Source organism: Jaculus jaculus, chromosome 16 (genome assembly GCF_020740685.1).
Source record: "Jaculus jaculus isolate mJacJac1 chromosome 16, mJacJac1.mat.Y.cur, whole genome shotgun sequence".
NCBI classification, from domain to species: Eukaryota; Metazoa; Chordata; class Mammalia; order Rodentia; family Dipodidae; genus Jaculus; species Jaculus jaculus.
The window spans coordinates 37,646,440-37,664,096 of record NC_059117.1 but is presented as its reverse complement, the minus strand read 5'-3'; the positions used below and the strand labels follow the sequence as shown (position 1 = coordinate 37,664,096).

Here is a 17,657-nt window from a genome sequence, read left to right as displayed (position 1 = left end):
AGAAAGGTCAAATTCAAAAGATTCTTTATAAACATTCCAGAAAAGACACCTTAATGATGTGCTGTGGCTTTGGGAAGGAACGAGAGCCCAGCTTTGAGCCTTCCAGGCGCACAGAGGAGCAGATGCTGCCTTGTCAGACCACTGGGCACATTCCATGCTGGACAGAGCCCTGTTCCTGATTTATAAAATAAAGCTAATGAAGACGTGAGGTTACCATGTCATCATTAAACAATTAAAATTTAATCTATCCCATCCACACCAGCATGTGGGCCTGGAAACTTGCCCATGTGTTGTATTAGCCAGTGACAGTAATCCTGTGTTACAGATGAGGAGGCCCAGGCTGAGAGGGATAAAGAAACTTGCCCAAGACTGTACGGTCTGTAGATGACATTGCGTAGCTAGGACCCAGGGCAGGGAGAACCAACACTCCCCCACATTCCCTGAGGGTGTCAGGCAGTCCAGAAATGGTTTGTGAATGAGTGCTTATGAGGAACTCCACAGAAGAAAAGGAAGGAAGGTATCCTCAGTTTTTCTAGACTGTTCCGTAAACTTCTGAAAAACTTCTGAAAAATCTTAGTCTCAAAGGCCTGTTCAATCTATGAGGAAACAAACAAGATGATCTGTACTTGAACATTAAGGTTCACTCATTCAGAAAACATCTTTTGGGTCGGTTTAAAATCAGTCTGGGACTGGGGAGTGGAGGAACCTGCTGGCCCAGGTTCAGTTCTTTAAATCCAGATGCACTCAGTGGCCATGCATCTGGAGTTCATTGGTAGTGGCAAGAGGCCCTGGCATGCCCATACTCTCTCTCTACCCCTCTCTTTCTCCCTCTCTTTCTCATTGCTAAGAAATAAATATTTTTAAAAAGCAGTCTGCTGAACAGTGGTTTATTAAGCTAGCAGAATGGTTTTTAAAAGAACAAACTTGCATTATTTTATTTTTTATATATTATTTATTTATTTGGGAGAAAGAGAAAGAAGCAGGGAGGGGGAGAATATGAGTGAGTGTGCTGGAGCCTGGAGCCACTGCAAATAAACTAGACACATTTCTGCCCCCACCTCCTGTGCATCTGGCTTATGTGGGTACTGGGAAATCAAACCTGGGTCCTTAGGCTTCACAGGCAGGCCCTTCAACGGGTAAGCCATCTCTGCAGCCCCATACTTGCATTTTTATATAGTCATATATAACTTAATTATATATACTAGCATTCCTTTCTAATTCATGTGGACAGTATACTTATCCCTGTATTATAGAATTTAAAATTATTACAGAACAGGTACATAGTTTTTAGATACCATTTTTCTTTGATGTTTATATTTGGCTCTACCTGTAAAGATCCTAGGTTCTTGATCAAGGCTATCATGCTTCCTTCCCCATTACTGAGTTGCTTCTTTGGGGTGAATATGATCTACTTTTTAATGTGTGGTGGGATGAGAGGGACTTCGTGGCTCCTCTTGCGCTCCATAGTGGGCAGAGAAGTAGGGGGTGTCTCGTGCTGATCTTATTTTATATGATCCCACGGGTTAAAGTTCACTAGTCTATTTTGAGAGCTATGTGGTGGGAGACAAGAGGGAGAAAATGATGCGGCATTTATTACATGAAGGATCGCTAAATGGAGTGTGTGTGTGTGTGTGTGTGTGTGTGTTAAACTGATGACAAAGAAAAGCAGGGTCACATTAATGAGAGGAGGCAGGATTATAAGTCACTGCTTGAAGTGAGAATTGCTGTGAAACCCAATGGCCAGCAGGGGACTAGTGTTCCTGGAAGGGGGGCTTGTGGGGAGCTAAGAGAAGCCAAGCAACAGTGCCTCTGTTGCTCCTTGGTTAGCGGCCGGGATTTCCATTCTTTGAATAATCAGAAAGAAGTGTACACTGTTTTGGTGTCTGCTTTTCTTTGGCTCAGTCGGTCCACCTGCAGACTGTGGCCACTGTGGCACGGTGGCTCCACATCATTCTGGTGTGTTTTCCAATGCGAAAGTGGCTTGCAAACTGTGTCCCTATGTGGAGCCAGGGGTCCCGAGCAAGGGGCTGTGGACGTCATCCCCCGTCCTCCTCCTCCGTCACACACTCACACACACAGCTGCTCATCTCAGGCTGGGCTCGGAATTCTGAGTTCTCAGGATGGATTTGAAAAGATGGCATGGTTGCTTAGCGCTTTTGTTTTGAAAGTTTGTAAACCACTGAGGTAAACCAAAAGTCTGGGTTTTCCCTCTACTGCAACTTAAATACTGTGGTTTGGGAAACATAGCTTGAAATTTCTGATTTCAGTCTCCACATTAATCATACAAAAGGCTTTAGACTAGATGCTTAAAATACCACTGCAAAGAACCAGCTAAATCCCAGAAAGTTCTGGAAGCACCACTGCCAGCAAGACTCAGGTTTCACTAGTACTGAATTACAGCATAGAGTGAGACCCCCGAGAAGTAGAACAGCCAAGGCTTGTCGGTGTGTGTTCACATAGGGTCTTGCTCAAGCCCAGGCTGACCTGGAACTCATGCTGTGGTCCCAGACTGGCCTCAAGTCACAAGGACCCCATCTCTGCCTCCCAAACACCAAGAGCACCAAGAAGATATGACACTGTAACTAAAGTCCGGTCATGTGACTTAGGATATGGCAGCCCTCAAATGGCCTTCTTTTTATCATGCACCTTGCCATCATGCTGGTACCCTGTGGGTTGTGGGAGCCAGGCTGTCAGAGAAGCTTCCTGAGGCTTCAGTTCATGGCTGCATCAGTCAGAGCTGACTTGGTCAGGAGCGCCCTCTTGAGGACAGAATGCTACAGGAAACTAAGGTGGTTTTTCTTCAGTTAAACACTGTACCTGCTCAAGGGACAAGGAATGAATTTCAGGACACAAAAGTTTACTCATATTTTTGTATTTTTTGATATTTGTTTCCATCAGGTCAGCCACCATCCACCTATATCTGCTTGTCATGCTGAGTCTGGAAATTTTGTTTTCTGGCAAGGTAATGTACTAATATATTTGACATCCAGTTTGTACAACATCAAGGATTTATTTTCTTTAGGGTTTGCTGTCAAGCTCAGTAAGGTCTTATAGAGGATCTGCCCCACTTATGAGCTAGCCTGTCATTTCTGAACAGTAATTTATACTTGGCATTCACTCATTGATATTAAGAATTCAGTAGCTCATTTTGTTTTGCCTTTTGAAAAGCATCCTCAGACTTTGTCTGAGCCCCATTATGTGTTTCTGTAAGTGTCCTCTGTCTTTCTCCACAGCTAGTGGAAATACCTCACTGGGTGTAAGAAACACTAGATATTTCTACCTACTTATTGTAATGTAGACAGTACTTTTTTTTTGTTTTTGTTTTTGAAACTTTATTTGAACAATATCATTCAACACTGCTGACTTCTTTTCAGCTCATTGTTTTGGGCTATGTTTTGCTTTAGTTATATTGATGTTTAGGGTATGATTTTCTTGTTTTTGATTTAGTAGTGCTAGAGGTCATAAAATTTCAAAAGGCAGGCATTCTACCACTGAGCTGTATTGTCAGCCATGCTGTATATTTTTTTTAATATAAGAATATTTTTTATATCTTTATTTTATTTTTTTATTTATTTGAGAGTGACAGAGAAAGAAAGACGCAGATAGAGAGAGACAGAGAATGGGCACGCCAGGGCCTCCAGCCACTGCAAACGAACTCCAGACACATGCGCCCACTTGTGCATCTGGCTAACATGGGTCCTGGGGAATTGAGCCTCGAACCAGGGTCCTTAGGCTTCTCAGGCAAGCGCTTAACCGCTAAGCCATCTCTCCAGCCCATGCTGTACATTTTTAAAAAAATATTTTATATATTTATTTATTTGGCAGAGAAAGGAGAGGGACAGAGAGAGAGAGAGAATGGGTGCGCCAGTGTCTGTGGCCACTGCAAACGAACTCCAGATGCGTGCACCCCCTTGTGCATCTGGCTAACCTGGGTCCTGGGGAATCGAGCCAGGGTCCTTTGGCTTTGCAGGCAAACGCCTTCACTGCTAAACCATCCTTCCAGTGCACCCCCCACCCCTGCTGTGCATTTTTTAAAATTTTTTAATTTTTATTTATTTGAGAGTGACAGACAGAGGGAGAAAGAGGCAGAGAGAGAGAGAGAGAGAGAGAGAATGGGCATGTCAGGGCCTCCAGCCACTGCAAACTAACTCCAGATGCGTGCGCCCCCTTGTGCATCCAGCTAATGTGGGTCCTGGGGAATCGAGCCTCAATCCGGGGTCCTTAGGCTTCACAGGCAAGCTCCTAACCACTAAGCCATCTCTCCAGCCCCTGCTGTACATTTTTGAGGTTGTTTTGACTGGCTGTTGTTCAAGCTTCTAATTGGGGGTGGGAAGAGAAGGGTAGAAGTTGTTCTTGAGAACAAACGATGCAGCAAACATTCCTAGACAGGTTAATTTTGTTAACAACCTCATTTGTTCAAATGTCGGAGTATAGCATAATGAGAAACTCTTAAGTGTCATTGGGCACCTGTCAATTCTTAATATGTTTCCTCTACTAACAATGTCACCTGATTCCCCACACCACCTTTATGTACACATGTACATAAACAACATATGATTGTGACATTTTGGAAGCACAAAAGAGTACCCTGAGTATGCGGTACCACCTCTCCATCTCTGTCTTTACCAGCTTCTGCCACCCAGTTCACCTCTCTGGAAGATACCGTTATTATCAGGTTAAAGTTAAAAGGAACACTTACTTAATGTTTGTTATTAAAGCTTAAAAATAAAACTTGATTTGAAATTCCTTTACCTCTCATCAAAGCCTGGAAATATTTCTCTTTGGGTTCCTAACTTCCTAATTGTTAAATGTTACTGGACCAGTATAGTCAATAAGTGCTTCTTGTTTATATAAAGCTGTGTGCGTGTGCATGTGTGTGTGCGCGTGTTAATCAGAGGGTGTCCTCTAAATGTTCTCTGGGAAAAAGTGTTATAAACTTTCTTCCTCTTCCGTTCCTGGGTGGTTCTACCTGTTTTCTAGGAGCATGACCCCCCAAATATTTCTCACCTAATCTCATATTTCCTTGCCTTTTAATTAGGTTGGTTAGTCCATTTATATTTATTGTGATTATTGATACCATTTATTTAGTTGGCTGAAATATATCCTCTTATAATTTGCTTTATGTTTCTGTTCCTCATTCCTTTTTTTCTTGTTTTTTCTGTCTTCTTTTGAATTAATTGAGTACTTTCTATAATCCCATTGGATTTGCCTTTGTCTTATTGTTGATACTTCTTGGTTTTGTGTCTTAGTTGTTAGTTAAGATTCAAGGTATATATCTTCAATGCACTGCCATCTTAAATCAAATGATAACAGTTTATATGTGGCAAGAAACTAGCCAAACCAAACTCAACCTTTATGTTATTTAAAAAAATACTTTTTGTTATTTATTTATTTGCAAGCAGAAAGACACTGGGAGGGGGTAGATGGGCATGCCAAGGCCTGCAGCCAATGCAAATGGACTCCAGATACATGTCTCATTTTGTGTATTTGGCTTTACATGGGTACTGGGGAATTGAACTCTTAGGTCATTAGGCTCTGCAGGCAAGCGCCTTAACCACTGAGCAATCTCTCTAGTCTTTATGTTTTTTTAACTTATTATTAGTTGTGTACACAGTATGTATACAGCCATGTTGGTACATCGTTAGCCTCTTTCCTGACCTCCCCACTCCACAGGGACCCTCCTCGTTGGGGACTGTGGGTCGTGCATTGTGGGGTTAGCCATCAGTTATGGGGAAGAGGCAATGTCTCTGTGCCTAATATCTCAACATGTAGCTCTAACAATCTTCCTGCCCCTTCTTCCACAAATTTCCCTGAGCTATGATGGGTTTGTTTTAGGTCTCAGTGATGAAGTTTTGGGAGCCTCTGTGTCTCTGGATCTCTGGTTTGATAGGAGTTGAATGTTCTTTGTGTCCATCTCCTTTGCCCTTAGGAAGCTATAACTTCAGTACTATATTGTTCTTATTTTTCCTTAAGAAGCTAGCTCTCTCTTTTAGTTTTGGTAATAATTTTATTGAGATATGTTCACAGACTATACTGTTTACCCACTTAAAGTATATAATTCAGTGGTCACAGAGTTGTATAGTCATTACCTCAATTACTTTTAGAATATTTTCATCACTCCAGAAAGAATCCCTTTAGCAGATATCACCCTTCCTTCCAATTTCTTTCAAATTCGCCAATTTGGAGTATTTTATCTAAACCGACTCGCCCACCTCTCTCATCTGGACCACGGGCCTGGCCCCTCCCCACCACCATCTTCCTAGTTCCACCTGTGCTCCCCTCCATCACCTGTCCTCGGGGAGCAGCTAGATGGACTTCGTTGTTCTTCTTGTTTTGTTGTTCCCCGTCTCCTCGGTTGGTACCACTATTCATGCAAGTAGGAGAAGCTGACATCACTGTAAATGTCCCTTTCCCAGCTTCATTCTACTTCCCATTCTCTATTGTCTAGGCACTACTGCATCTCACAGCTTTTGACCTGGTTCCCTTCCTTCTTGTTTGTCTCCTGGGCAGCCTGATACCTTGTTGCCATGCTTTTAATCTCTCCAACCTATGCTCCATTCTCCATATTGCTTTGACTTGTCTTTGCCAAGTGTGTATCTAATCATATCAGTTCCCTGTTTATTTTCCCCACTGCAAATCAAGCATGACTTCTGGGTCAGTCTTACAGAGCACACTGTTTGTCTCAGTCTGACTTTCTACTCTTCTCCCTAAATGATCTCCGACCTATAGCACAGAACCACACTCTTCTATCTTACACCTCTGCTTTTTCAAGTGCTCTCTTTCTCCTGCTTTAGTTTACCCTGCCTGGTGAACACCGTTGTATTCCACAAAGCCCTGTTTGAATGGCCCCTTCTGCAAACCTCTTCATACCTTCCCCAAGCATAACTGATCATTCTTTCAGCTCTCATTCCTTTTCACCTTGCAGTACACTCAGGTATACCTGTGTCTATGGAGTCGTAGCTAGTTGTTTTTCATTTGTTTTTGCCCTTAAAGCTGTTAACTCGTTTAGGAGAAGGACTTTTGGTTTCCCTGATTCTGTTTCAGGGACCTAATTGGTGTATGTACGTATGTATATAACACACACAATATATGTGCATATATATGATGTGTTGAAAGCTATCCTATGAAAGAATTAACTTTATCATGATAGCTTGTGCTGTAGAATGACTGTTGAGCCTGAGAACTCTTATCTATCCAGCTCTCTCTAAATATGTAATGTTTTGTATTTCATTTCAGATGTGAGATGGAAAAATAAATTCTGGGGCAAATCTATGGAAATTGTCCCGATTGGCACAACCCATGTGATTCTGCCAGCGTAAGTGCATCTGTGGATAGGAACCTCACAGAGTTCAGGCCAAGAATTCACTTTAGGGACAGGGTACCCACCTTCCTCTGCACTGAGAGAATGTTGTTTCTCTTTTAATCTGTTTGGCAAATTACCTCATCTGGGCAGGCTCACAATCTCCTGTTTTCTTTCTCTCACAGAGAAATACCTCCTGTTGAGTGAAGTTCTTTAAGTGGAAGCTTTTTTTTAAAAAATGTGGTGGAGAGATTGCTTAGTGGTTAAGGCACTTGCCTACAAAGCCTAAGGACCCAGGTTCCAATTCTCAGTCCCCCACATAAGCCAAAATGCACAAGGTGGCACATACGTCTGGAGTTCATTTGCAGCAGCTGAAGACCCTAGCACACCCATTCTCTCTCTTAAATAAATTAAAATAAATAAGTATTTTCAGCTGGGTATGGTGGTACACGCCTTTAATCCCAGCACTTGGGAAGCAGAGGTAGGAGGATCACCATGAGTTCAAGGCCACCCTGAGACTACATAGTGAATTTCAGGTCAGCCTGAGCTAGAGTGAAACCCTACCTTGAAAAACAAAACAAAACAAAAAGCCAATACAAACACACACACACACACACACACACACTCTCACAATATGTTTATTATTTATTTGTAAGCAGAAAGAGAGAGAGAGAGAGAGAATGAATATGCCAGGGCCTGCAGCTACTGCAAACTAACTCCAGATGTATGTGCTACTTTGTGCATCTGGCTTTATGTGGGCAATGAGGAGTCAAACCTGGAACATTAGGCTTTGCAGACAAACACTTTAACCACTGAGCAATCTCACCAGCCCTGAGTGGAAACTTTTTTCTAAAAAACTCACTTCTTAGCTGGGCATGGTAGCACATGCCTTTAATTCCAGCACTTGGGAGGCAGAGATAAGAGGATTTCTGCAAGTTCAAGGCCACCCTGAGACTATATATATATAGTGAACTCCAGGTCAGCCTGGGCTAGAATGAGACCCTACCTCAAAACAACCAAAAAGCTCACTTCTGGACTGAAGAGACAGTTCCGGATTAAGGTGCTTGCTTGCAAAGCCTAATGACCCAGGTTCAGTTCCTTAGTACCCACATAAAGCCAGATGCACAAAGTAGCACATGCATCTGGAGTTCCTGTGCAGTGGCTAGAGGCTCTGGCATGCCAATTCTCTCTCTCTCCTTGTAAATAAATAAATAAATAAATTTTAATTTAAAAAAACCTCACTTCTATTTCCTAACAAGATTAAGAATGGTAATGTTTCTTTACCACTGTGGTCCTGCCTCACTGTCAGAATTCCCTTGAGACAGACATGGCCCTAATCTTAGATACAGCTAAATGCTCCACGCTCTGTAACAGATACCAAGGTGCACACGCTTACTCTGCCATGTGTTTCTGTGACCTTTGTTAGACTGTTGCACCGTTCTTGTCCCCAGTGCCATCCCCTGTGACCTGGGGTAATCCACGGCCTGCTTTATAGGCAGCTGTGAAGAGTAGACAGAGAACATGCATCAGACACTTACAATGCTGACTTTGCTCTTACTACATACTTGGTTATGGTAAAAGAGGAAAATAATATGTAAGTAGTAAGTTGTGTGAGCCCCCTACACCCCTGCTCCTATCCCCTTCCCTAGTTCAGAGCTGCAGACATGTCGCCTCAGACTCTCAGCTGCCTTCTTCATGGCCCAGAGGCCACCTGCTTCTGTGTCTGAAGCCTTGGAGAGCCTCAGTGTATGGAGCTTCAAGAGCCTCAGTCAGTGTGAGGTCTGTGGATGAAGGGAGAAATGCCCCAATGCAGGACTTTTACCAGATAAAAATGTCTGCTCGCATCTTCAGCAGCAGTTCAGGGAATCATACTTTTACTCCTTCCCTCCGTTTAGTTTCGGAGATCATTTTGAGTGGAACAAGGTGACCTCTTGCATCCATAACATCTTAAGTGGACAGAGGTGGATCGAGCACTATGGAGAGATTGTCATCAAGAACCTCAATGATGACTCCTGCCACTGCAAAGTGAACTTCATAAAGGTAACCTGCGTGGCCCTGAACTCTGACCTTTGAACCGGGCTGTGGCCCTTCCTGACTCCCTCCTCCTGCCTTTGCAGCCTCCTACCACCTGTCCTCATTGCACAGCCAGAGGGGCTCTTAAAAACATGTCACATACCATGACGCAGATGCACATGGAGACACTGAACAAAGTGGAATAAGATAGACATGAGAAGACTTATCCTGTGTGATTCTAATTATATGAGTCAAGTTCATAGAGAAAGAAAGACAATGGAGCGGTGGCTGGAGGGGAGGAATGGAAAGTTAGTGTTTAAGGGGTTCCGAGTTTCTGTTTGGAAAAATGAAAAAGCTCTGGAAATACATGGTTGTGATGATTCTATAATATGGTGGGTGTACTTAATACTATTGAAATTTCTACTTAAAAAAATGGTTCACATAAAACTGCACTCGTAATTCTAACCTCGGGAGCCTGAGGCAAGAGAGCTGTGAGACTGAGCCCAGTCTGGGCTACATAATGAAGCCCTGGACAGAACGATGGGGAGGGAGAGAGGGAAGGATAGATTCTATTTGTAAATTTTACCATAAGGAAAGTCATGCCATCTCATTGCTTTGAGCAAACCCATCTTTCTCAAAGCAGAAGCCATCATCCTCACAGTGACCCACAAGGCCCTGCCCAGTTTCCACTGCCCACTCTCAACCCTTGAACACACTTGCAGTCATAGCGCACATCCACACATACACACCCCTCCTCCTTCCATTCTGCTCCTACTGCCCTCTTACCCATCCACACTGGGCTTCTCTCTTTCCCCATTTTCTCCTGCCTGGCCACTCTCCCCAGACCACCCCCTCCACAATCTGTCTTCCACTCTCATTTCATATCCCATTTTCTTCATAGTTTTTGTCACCACTGAAATTAGCTTTCTAGTTATTGCTTTCCCCATTTCTCTGTTCTCCACACCCTCCTCACCATTCTTGACACCAGAAGAACAAAAGCCAGGTCTGTCCTGATCACTGCCGAAGCCTTTGCGCCTGTGCACACGGCAAAGGCTTGTAGCAACCAGGTAAGTGGCAAGATGAGCCAGGCACGGAAAAAAACACATAGGATTGTCTCCTTCCACTTGCCTTGACCTCACGTCTTTCCCTACTTCCTCTCCCCCTAGAAAGAATCTTCTCACCCTTAAGAATCTCGTGTACTCAAAGTAGCTTTGACCAATTGCCTTTGTCAAGGAATAGATCAAAAATCCCAAACACAGGGCTGGAGAGATGGCTTAGCGGTTAAGCGCTTGCCTGTGAAGCCTAAGGACCCCGGTTCGAGGCTCGGTTCCCCAGGTCCCACGTTAGCCAGATGCACAAGGGGGCGCACGCGTCTGGAGTTCGTTTGCAGAGGCTGGAAGCCCTGGCGCGCCCATTCTCTCTCTCTCCCTCTATCTGTCTTTCTCTCTGTGTCTGTTGCTCTGAAATAAATAAAAATTAAAAAAAAAAATCCCAAACACAAAGATGAGGTTCAAGCGACGGCAGTCCCTTCTGCACCTCTGTAACCCACAGGGGACGCCGGTGGGCTTGATCAGGATCTTTGTTATAGTTCATAAGTCAAACGTGGTTGTAGACAGGCAGAAAATTTATTCTCAAGTCGTTCTGTTATGATGCTTCTTCAGTAAGATATGACAAAATATAAAACACTGAGTAATCTACAAGTGCATATGCCTTTTGTGAACAATATTATGAGTTCTGACATTTCATGTCACATCAGATGCTAACTACATAAACTTTGTTTAATTTTGAAATAAAAAAGAAGAAGAAGCCAGAGGCCACCTGGAGCAGGGATGCGTCTCTTCTGGCGCAGTGAAGAGCGCCAGGCCTGACATCCATCGCCTCTGTGCTCACTCCATGTCTGCCACGCACCTGGCTCTCATCCAGTGCCAAAGAAGGAGGAAGTTAGCTAATTTGTTTGCAGACAGGTTTTGTGTAGCTCAGGCTGTCCTCAAGCTTGCAGTCCTCCTGCCTCCCAAGTGCTGGGATTTGTACATGAGCGCACCAGCACGCTTGACCTCAGGGAAGAGATGTTTGCAACTATGATAGATGAACAGTGGAGATGCCCGCGGTGGTGAAGACATCTGAAAGCAGACGCCAGTCACCCGGAGAATGTGGATGTACCCTTGTGGCTTCCTGTACAATTGTCAGCACTGGATTTGTTGACAGGTTTTCTAAGTGAAAATATGACCCTGCTTCCCAATAAACCCAAGAGTCTGGACTCTTATTTTCCTCGCTGTTACTTGGCTGGAAAATTCAATCTCCAGTTTCTCGGTCTCTGAGAGGTTGCTGTGCTTGCTGTGCCCTCTTTTGAATCTTTCCCAAAGCCTTGAAGGGGAGACACTGCAACAGCGGGATATGACCTGAAAATGCCACTCAGCTGACTTCAGACATGGCTTCTGCATCAGGCTCTAATAGTGCTAGAATTTCTGATTTGTGGAGAGATGCTTTCTGTTCTTCATAAAGATGTTACAGGAAACCAAGTAGTTGGAGATTTGAAAAAGAAAAAAAAAAAATCACCTCTAGAGAGTTGGAGTTCCCTCTGCTGGCTGGATATGGTACTGCGTAAACAGACTGAGTCTACCTACACTGGGCTGAGCTGGATGGAGCCACTGGCCAGGCTCCGTCCCAGACCCCAAGCACTCCACAGTGAGCACGAGGCATGTGCATGGTTCTTGCCATCTGGGTAAACAGGCTTAGTGTTAGAGAAAATAAAAGAAACTAAACTAAAATTTCAAACTATCATTGGTTTGAAAATGACCAGTTTCTTTAGCTATAAAGAATTATGAGGGTTTTTTGTTTTGTTTTTTGGTGCTGAGGACTGAATCCAGGGACTCATCCACTGAGCTAAATCCCCAACCCATGAGTTATTTTTTTAATCTAGAGTAGTGAAAGCTACAGGGCTATAAAGTCAACCAACTGCTGATGTTTAAATACCCACGCTGATGTCTAAGAGGAGAATTGAGCTTTGTGTTCCTACACTGCATGTGATGAAAGTAGGAAAAAGAAAAGTATCTTAAATAATTCTTGGTTATGGCCGGGCATGGTAATGCAGGCTTTAATCCCAGCAGTTGGGAGGCAGAGGTGGGAGGATCACTGTGAGTTCAAGGCTACCCTGAGACTAAAGAGTGAATTCCAGGTCAGCCTGGGCTAGAGCAAGAACCCCACCCCACCCAAAATAAAATAAATGTTGGTTATGGACTTACAAACTGAATAGATAAGGTTAACCATTACTTTTTTTAAATCAAATAACTAAAGACCTTTTTTAAGAAAAGCCAGAGTCCAGGCATGAATACAGAATACTAATGGGAGCAGACAGGAGCCCTGAAACAAATGCGGACAGTTACAGTCATTTGATTTCAACAGAGAGGCCAATAACACACAGTAGGAAAGTACAGTCACCCTTGTAAATGGGGTTGGAAAGCCTGAATAGCCACGTGCAAAAGAGTGAACGTAGATGTTTAGTTCACATCAGCTACAGAAACCAAAGTGGATTAAAGACTTCAACATCAGACCTGAAAGCGGAGAACTAACTACTCAGAGAAAACACAGTGGGAGAAGCTCTGTGATCTGACCTGCACAATGATTGTTTATGAAACACTTGAGGCAGACAGGTGGGACTGCATCAAACTACAAAGCTTTTACATAGCCAAAAAAAAAAAAGTAGAGTGAAGAGATTACTGTGTAACAGGAGAACATGTTTGCAAACTTGTGTGAACAGGTGTTAATATACAAAATCTATAAGGAATTGTGTAGCAGGAATTCAATCTGATTCAGAAATGAGCGAATAGAGAGCTGGGTGTGTGGTGCATGCCTGTAATCCTAGGATTTGGGAGCCTGAAGCAAAAGGATTATCATGAGTTCAAGGCCAACCTAGATACCTAGTGAGTACCAGGCCAGCCAGGCAAGACTCTTGTCTCAAAAAAAAAAAAGTAACAGATAGTTTGCCTCGCATATACAATGCTCCTAGGCTATAGATCTGTAGCATGAAACTGAAGGAGGAAGGAAAAGGAAACGAAGGGAAGAAAGAAGGACACCTGAACAAAGCACCTGACACCTCTTCGAATAGCTGTTATAAAAAATATTAGGGGCTGGAAAGATGGCTTAGCAGTTAAGCGCTTGCCTGTGAAGCCTAAGGACCCTGGTTTGAGGCTCGGTTCCCCAGGACCCACGTTAGCCAAATGCACAAGGGAGTGCATGCATCTGGAGTTCGTTTGCAGTGGCTGGAGGCCCTGGCGCACCCATTCTCTCCCTCTCTCTCTCTCTCTCTCTCTCTCTCTGCCTCTTTCTCCCTCTGTCACTCTCCAATAAATAAAAATAAACAAAAAATTAAAACTAAATAAGTAAATATTAAAGATAGGTGTTTGGAAGGCTGTGGAGAAAAGGATAGTGTTGGTGGGACTGCAAAGCAGCCAGCTATCAGGGAAAACAAATAGCAACTCCTCAAAACATTTAACTGTTATGTGTCCCAGCCACCCCACTCCTGAGTGGGTGTGCAAAGGAAATGAAATTGGTATGTTGAAGGGACAGCTGCACCTCCATGTTAATTGCAACCCTATTCATGAGAGCCGAGATATCCAATCAATGAAGATGAAGGGATCAGGAAAAGATTACACATGGAGCACTGTGCAGTCATAAAAAGAATGAAATCCTACTGTGTGTGTGTGTGTGTGTGTGTGTGTGTGTAGAGAGAGAGAGAGAGACAGAGAGGCGCATGATCAGCATTATGCAAAGTGAAATAAACCAAGCCCAGAAAAGCATGTACCTTGTGACCTTTCTTATGTGAATCTATAAAAATTGGACTCACAGAAGCAGAAAGTAGGGTGGTCATTACCAGGGGCAAGGCTTAGGGAAACTGACCAAAGGATACAAACTTTCAGTTACCAATAAGTTCAAGATATTGATTGGACCACTAAGTATGGTTGATAATGTAGCATATACTTGAAAATGTTAAAATGTATTTGAAAATGTTCTCACCTAAGTGTGTGCTTTAGACATGTGAAGTAACTTGAGTTCACCATTCTATGCTGTATGCATATTCCCAAACATCATGTTGCACTTTTTAAAAATATTTTGTTTTTATTTATTTGACACAGAAAGGGAGAGAACAAGTGCCAGGGCCTCTAGCCACTGCAAACGAACTTCAGACACCTGCGCCCCCTTACGCATCTGGCTAACATGGGTCTTGGGGAATCGAACCTTGGTCCTTTGGCTTTGTAGGCAAATACCTTAACTGCTAAGCCATCCTTCCAGCCCATATACACTTTTTTGTATTAACCAAACACAACCCAGAACTAGCAGTATACACAGTGTACAGTCACTCTCATTAGTGTTTTCCCTCCCTCCCTTCCTCATTCTCTCATTTTTTGAGACAGGGCCTCTGGTAGCCCAGGCTAGCTTCCAACTTGATATATAGGCAGATCTTGAACTGGACGGAATGACTCCAGCTTTGGAGTGCTGGGATCACAGGCAGGCATCACCGCACCCAGCCTTATTATTTCTCTTGCTTTTCTTTTTCTTTCGTTAGTGACTGTAATAAGCGGATGTACTACCTAGATTACTCTCGATTACAGCCTTCTTTCATTTGTGTCCTAGGCAAAATACTGGAGCACTAACTCCCACGAGATCGAGGGAACAGTGTTCGACAGAAGCGGCAAGGCGGTGCACCGGCTCTTTGGGAAATGGCACGAGAGCATCTACTGCGGAGGCGCCTCCTCCTCCACATGCATCTGGAGGGCGAGTGAGTTTCCATCCAAACCCACGCAGCTCACGTGGTGGGTGTGGGGGTCAGTGCCACTCTGACTCCAGCCTCCACCCACTTGAACTCTTAACACTTCCTCCGTGCCCATGCCGACATAAGCGTCTAGGTTTGGTTGCTGGGTCCTGGGCTCTTAGGACCCCAGAAGGCAGCCACCGCCAGTCCTGGGCCCTGCGAAGGGCTCTTCCAGCTCACATACGGGGCTCGAGGGAACACTGGGGAAGGAATGCTGGTACAATGCAAGAAGTGATTCTAGAGTGAAGATCACGAGAAAAGTGTTTCTGGAGAATGTTGCCCACAGCAGTGGGGTACCCCCCAGGGTGGCACAACCTCACAAGCCATCCTGACTCCATTGTAATCCTAGAAGCAGCTGTGTGGCTAAGGGCTGTGCAAGGCCAGCCGTCCTCTGTGACCATTTAACACCTTCATCTGCAGAAAACAGGTACATCCAAGTCAGGGTGGTATTATAAAACCAGTGAGTGCTCTGAGGTAAGGTTTAGTCTAAGGATATTTTTCACTGATAAAAACAAAAAAGAAATGCGCTGTATTAGTGGCTTGAGCCCTGAGGCTATGTACCATGGCAATAATAAGTAAAGAGGGCATGACTCCTGGTTGTTACATTCGCAGCCTACCTGTGTTAGGTCACAGGTCAATGAGGACACCTTGTCCAATCCCCGCTGTGCATGTAAAGTGGTCGTCAGAACTCACTGTCATGTCACATCATGACTTCTGACGAGCAGAGAAGAAGGGGGAGAACAGAAGACCTTACTTCTTACACACCACCCTTCTCTCAGGAATACGGCATTGCCTGGGTTCCCCAGCAAACGCGCCTTTACAGCACATCTGTCTGAGGTGGGCCCAGCCCAGCCCGCAACCAGGGCAGGCAGAAGACTCACCTGACCTTGCCTGCATCCCCTGTGGAGGCCACAGTGCCACCTGAGTGGAGTGGGTGTTCCCTTACAAGTCACAGAAGTGACCGTAGAGCCTGCAGCCAGCAGGGCCTCCATCAGTGGGACGCAGCCACATCTGTCACGGCAGAGGCTGCCGTGAAGCTGGCGTGCTGGTCTCGGGGTCTCAGCATCAGAGCACGTGTGGGGTTCTTCAAGTGAGACAGCCTCCCTTCTTTGCCTGCAGTGTTTCTCACAGAGGGGAACTAATGTCTTCTCCAGGTGTTAAGAGAACATTCTCTGGGTTGTTCTTCCTGGACTCTGTGTCCTTGAGTTGGCCACGAGCATCCCCCACCACCTCCATTCTGGGGCCTGGGGTGGAAGGCACAGCATGCAGCAAGGGCTGTGTAGCTTAGAATAATCGGACTAAGTTGCACGGAGCTCCTGAAGCTTCCAAAATGGGTCTTGCAGAAAAGCTCATGGAAAACATTTACATCTGGATGCATGACCAGTAAGAGGCAGATTTTGTTACAAGTCCACATTTGATTTACCTGGTATATAAACTTCAGTGAATCTAGTTTGATTTTCAGCTGGGATTCAAGTTAAGGCACCATGCTTTGTGGTTCTCAGTCTAAGAGATAAGAGTTTAGGGGAAAAGACTTGGTGAAAAGAAAGACAAGAATGGAAGAAACGAATAGTGATTGTTGAATACTTACTGGGAGTTCAACCGTGTTCTAGCTACTAGACAAAGTTGGGAAAGTTTGACACCATTACATGGAAAAATGAATTCATTTTGGTTGGTTGGAAAGAATAGACCCAGAGGTATTATTTTTTGTGTGTGTTTGTTGTTTTGTTTTTTGTTTTTATTTTTGCTTTCAAGTTAGGGTTTTGTTCTAGCTCAGGCTGACCTGGAATTCATTCTGTATTCTCAGGGTGGTCTTGAACTCATGGCAGTCCTCCTACCTCTGTCTCCTGAGTGCTGGGATTAAAGGCATGTGCCACCACGCTCGGCCAGAGTTCATTTTTGCCATGTTCATTTTAATTAATAGCCAATTATGTTATACCTCAAGCAGTACAGGTACTTCACAGTGTTGTATAAACTCACTCATAAAAGACTGGAGGAGGAGACCATATCCCTGAAGATATAAGAGAAAGAGATGAAAATCTGTGGGGAAATATTTAGCGGCTGATTGCTAGTCAGAATATCTCTTTTTAAAATTTTTTTAAAATTTTTTAAAATTTATTTATTTGAGAGCAACAGACAGAGAGAAAGACAGATAGAGGGAGAGAGATAGAATGGGCACGACAGGGCTTCCAGCCTCTGCAAACGAACTCCAGACGCGTGCGCCCCCTTGTGCATCTGGCTAACGTGGGACCTGGGGAACCAAGCCTCGAACCAGGGTCCTTAGGCTTCACAGGCAAGCGCTTAACCGCTAAGCCATCTCTCCAGCCCAAGAATATCTTAATAGGAGAGGAACAGTTTAGAACTGGAAGATAAAAAGCTAGAGCCGGGCACAGTGGCACACACCTTTAATCCCAGCACTTGGAAGGCAGAGGTTGGAGGATTGCCGTGAGTTCGAGGCCACCCTGAGACTACATAGTGAATTCCAGGTCAGCCTGATATAGAGTGAGACCCTACCTTCAAAAAAAAAAAAGTATAGCT

At 44.2% G+C, this 17,657-nt stretch overlaps 1 protein-coding gene across 10 annotated transcripts in view; it reads left to right on the top strand.

Moving 5' to 3' along the window:
- Osbpl3 (oxysterol binding protein like 3) overlaps window positions 1–17,657 on the top strand; it is a 197,469-nt gene that overhangs the window by 166,069 nt on the left and 13,743 nt on the right. For all 10 annotated transcript variants that reach the window (XM_045135889.1, XM_004652803.2, XM_004652801.2 and 7 more), the window contains 4 exons: window positions 2,899–2,962; window positions 7,237–7,315; window positions 9,196–9,340; window positions 14,945–15,089. In XM_045135889.1, coding sequence (XP_044991824.1) covers window positions 2,899–2,962; window positions 7,237–7,315; window positions 9,196–9,340; window positions 14,945–15,089 — 433 coding nt within the window. The remainder of the gene's footprint in view (window positions 1–2,898; window positions 2,963–7,236; window positions 7,316–9,195; window positions 9,341–14,944; window positions 15,090–17,657) is intronic.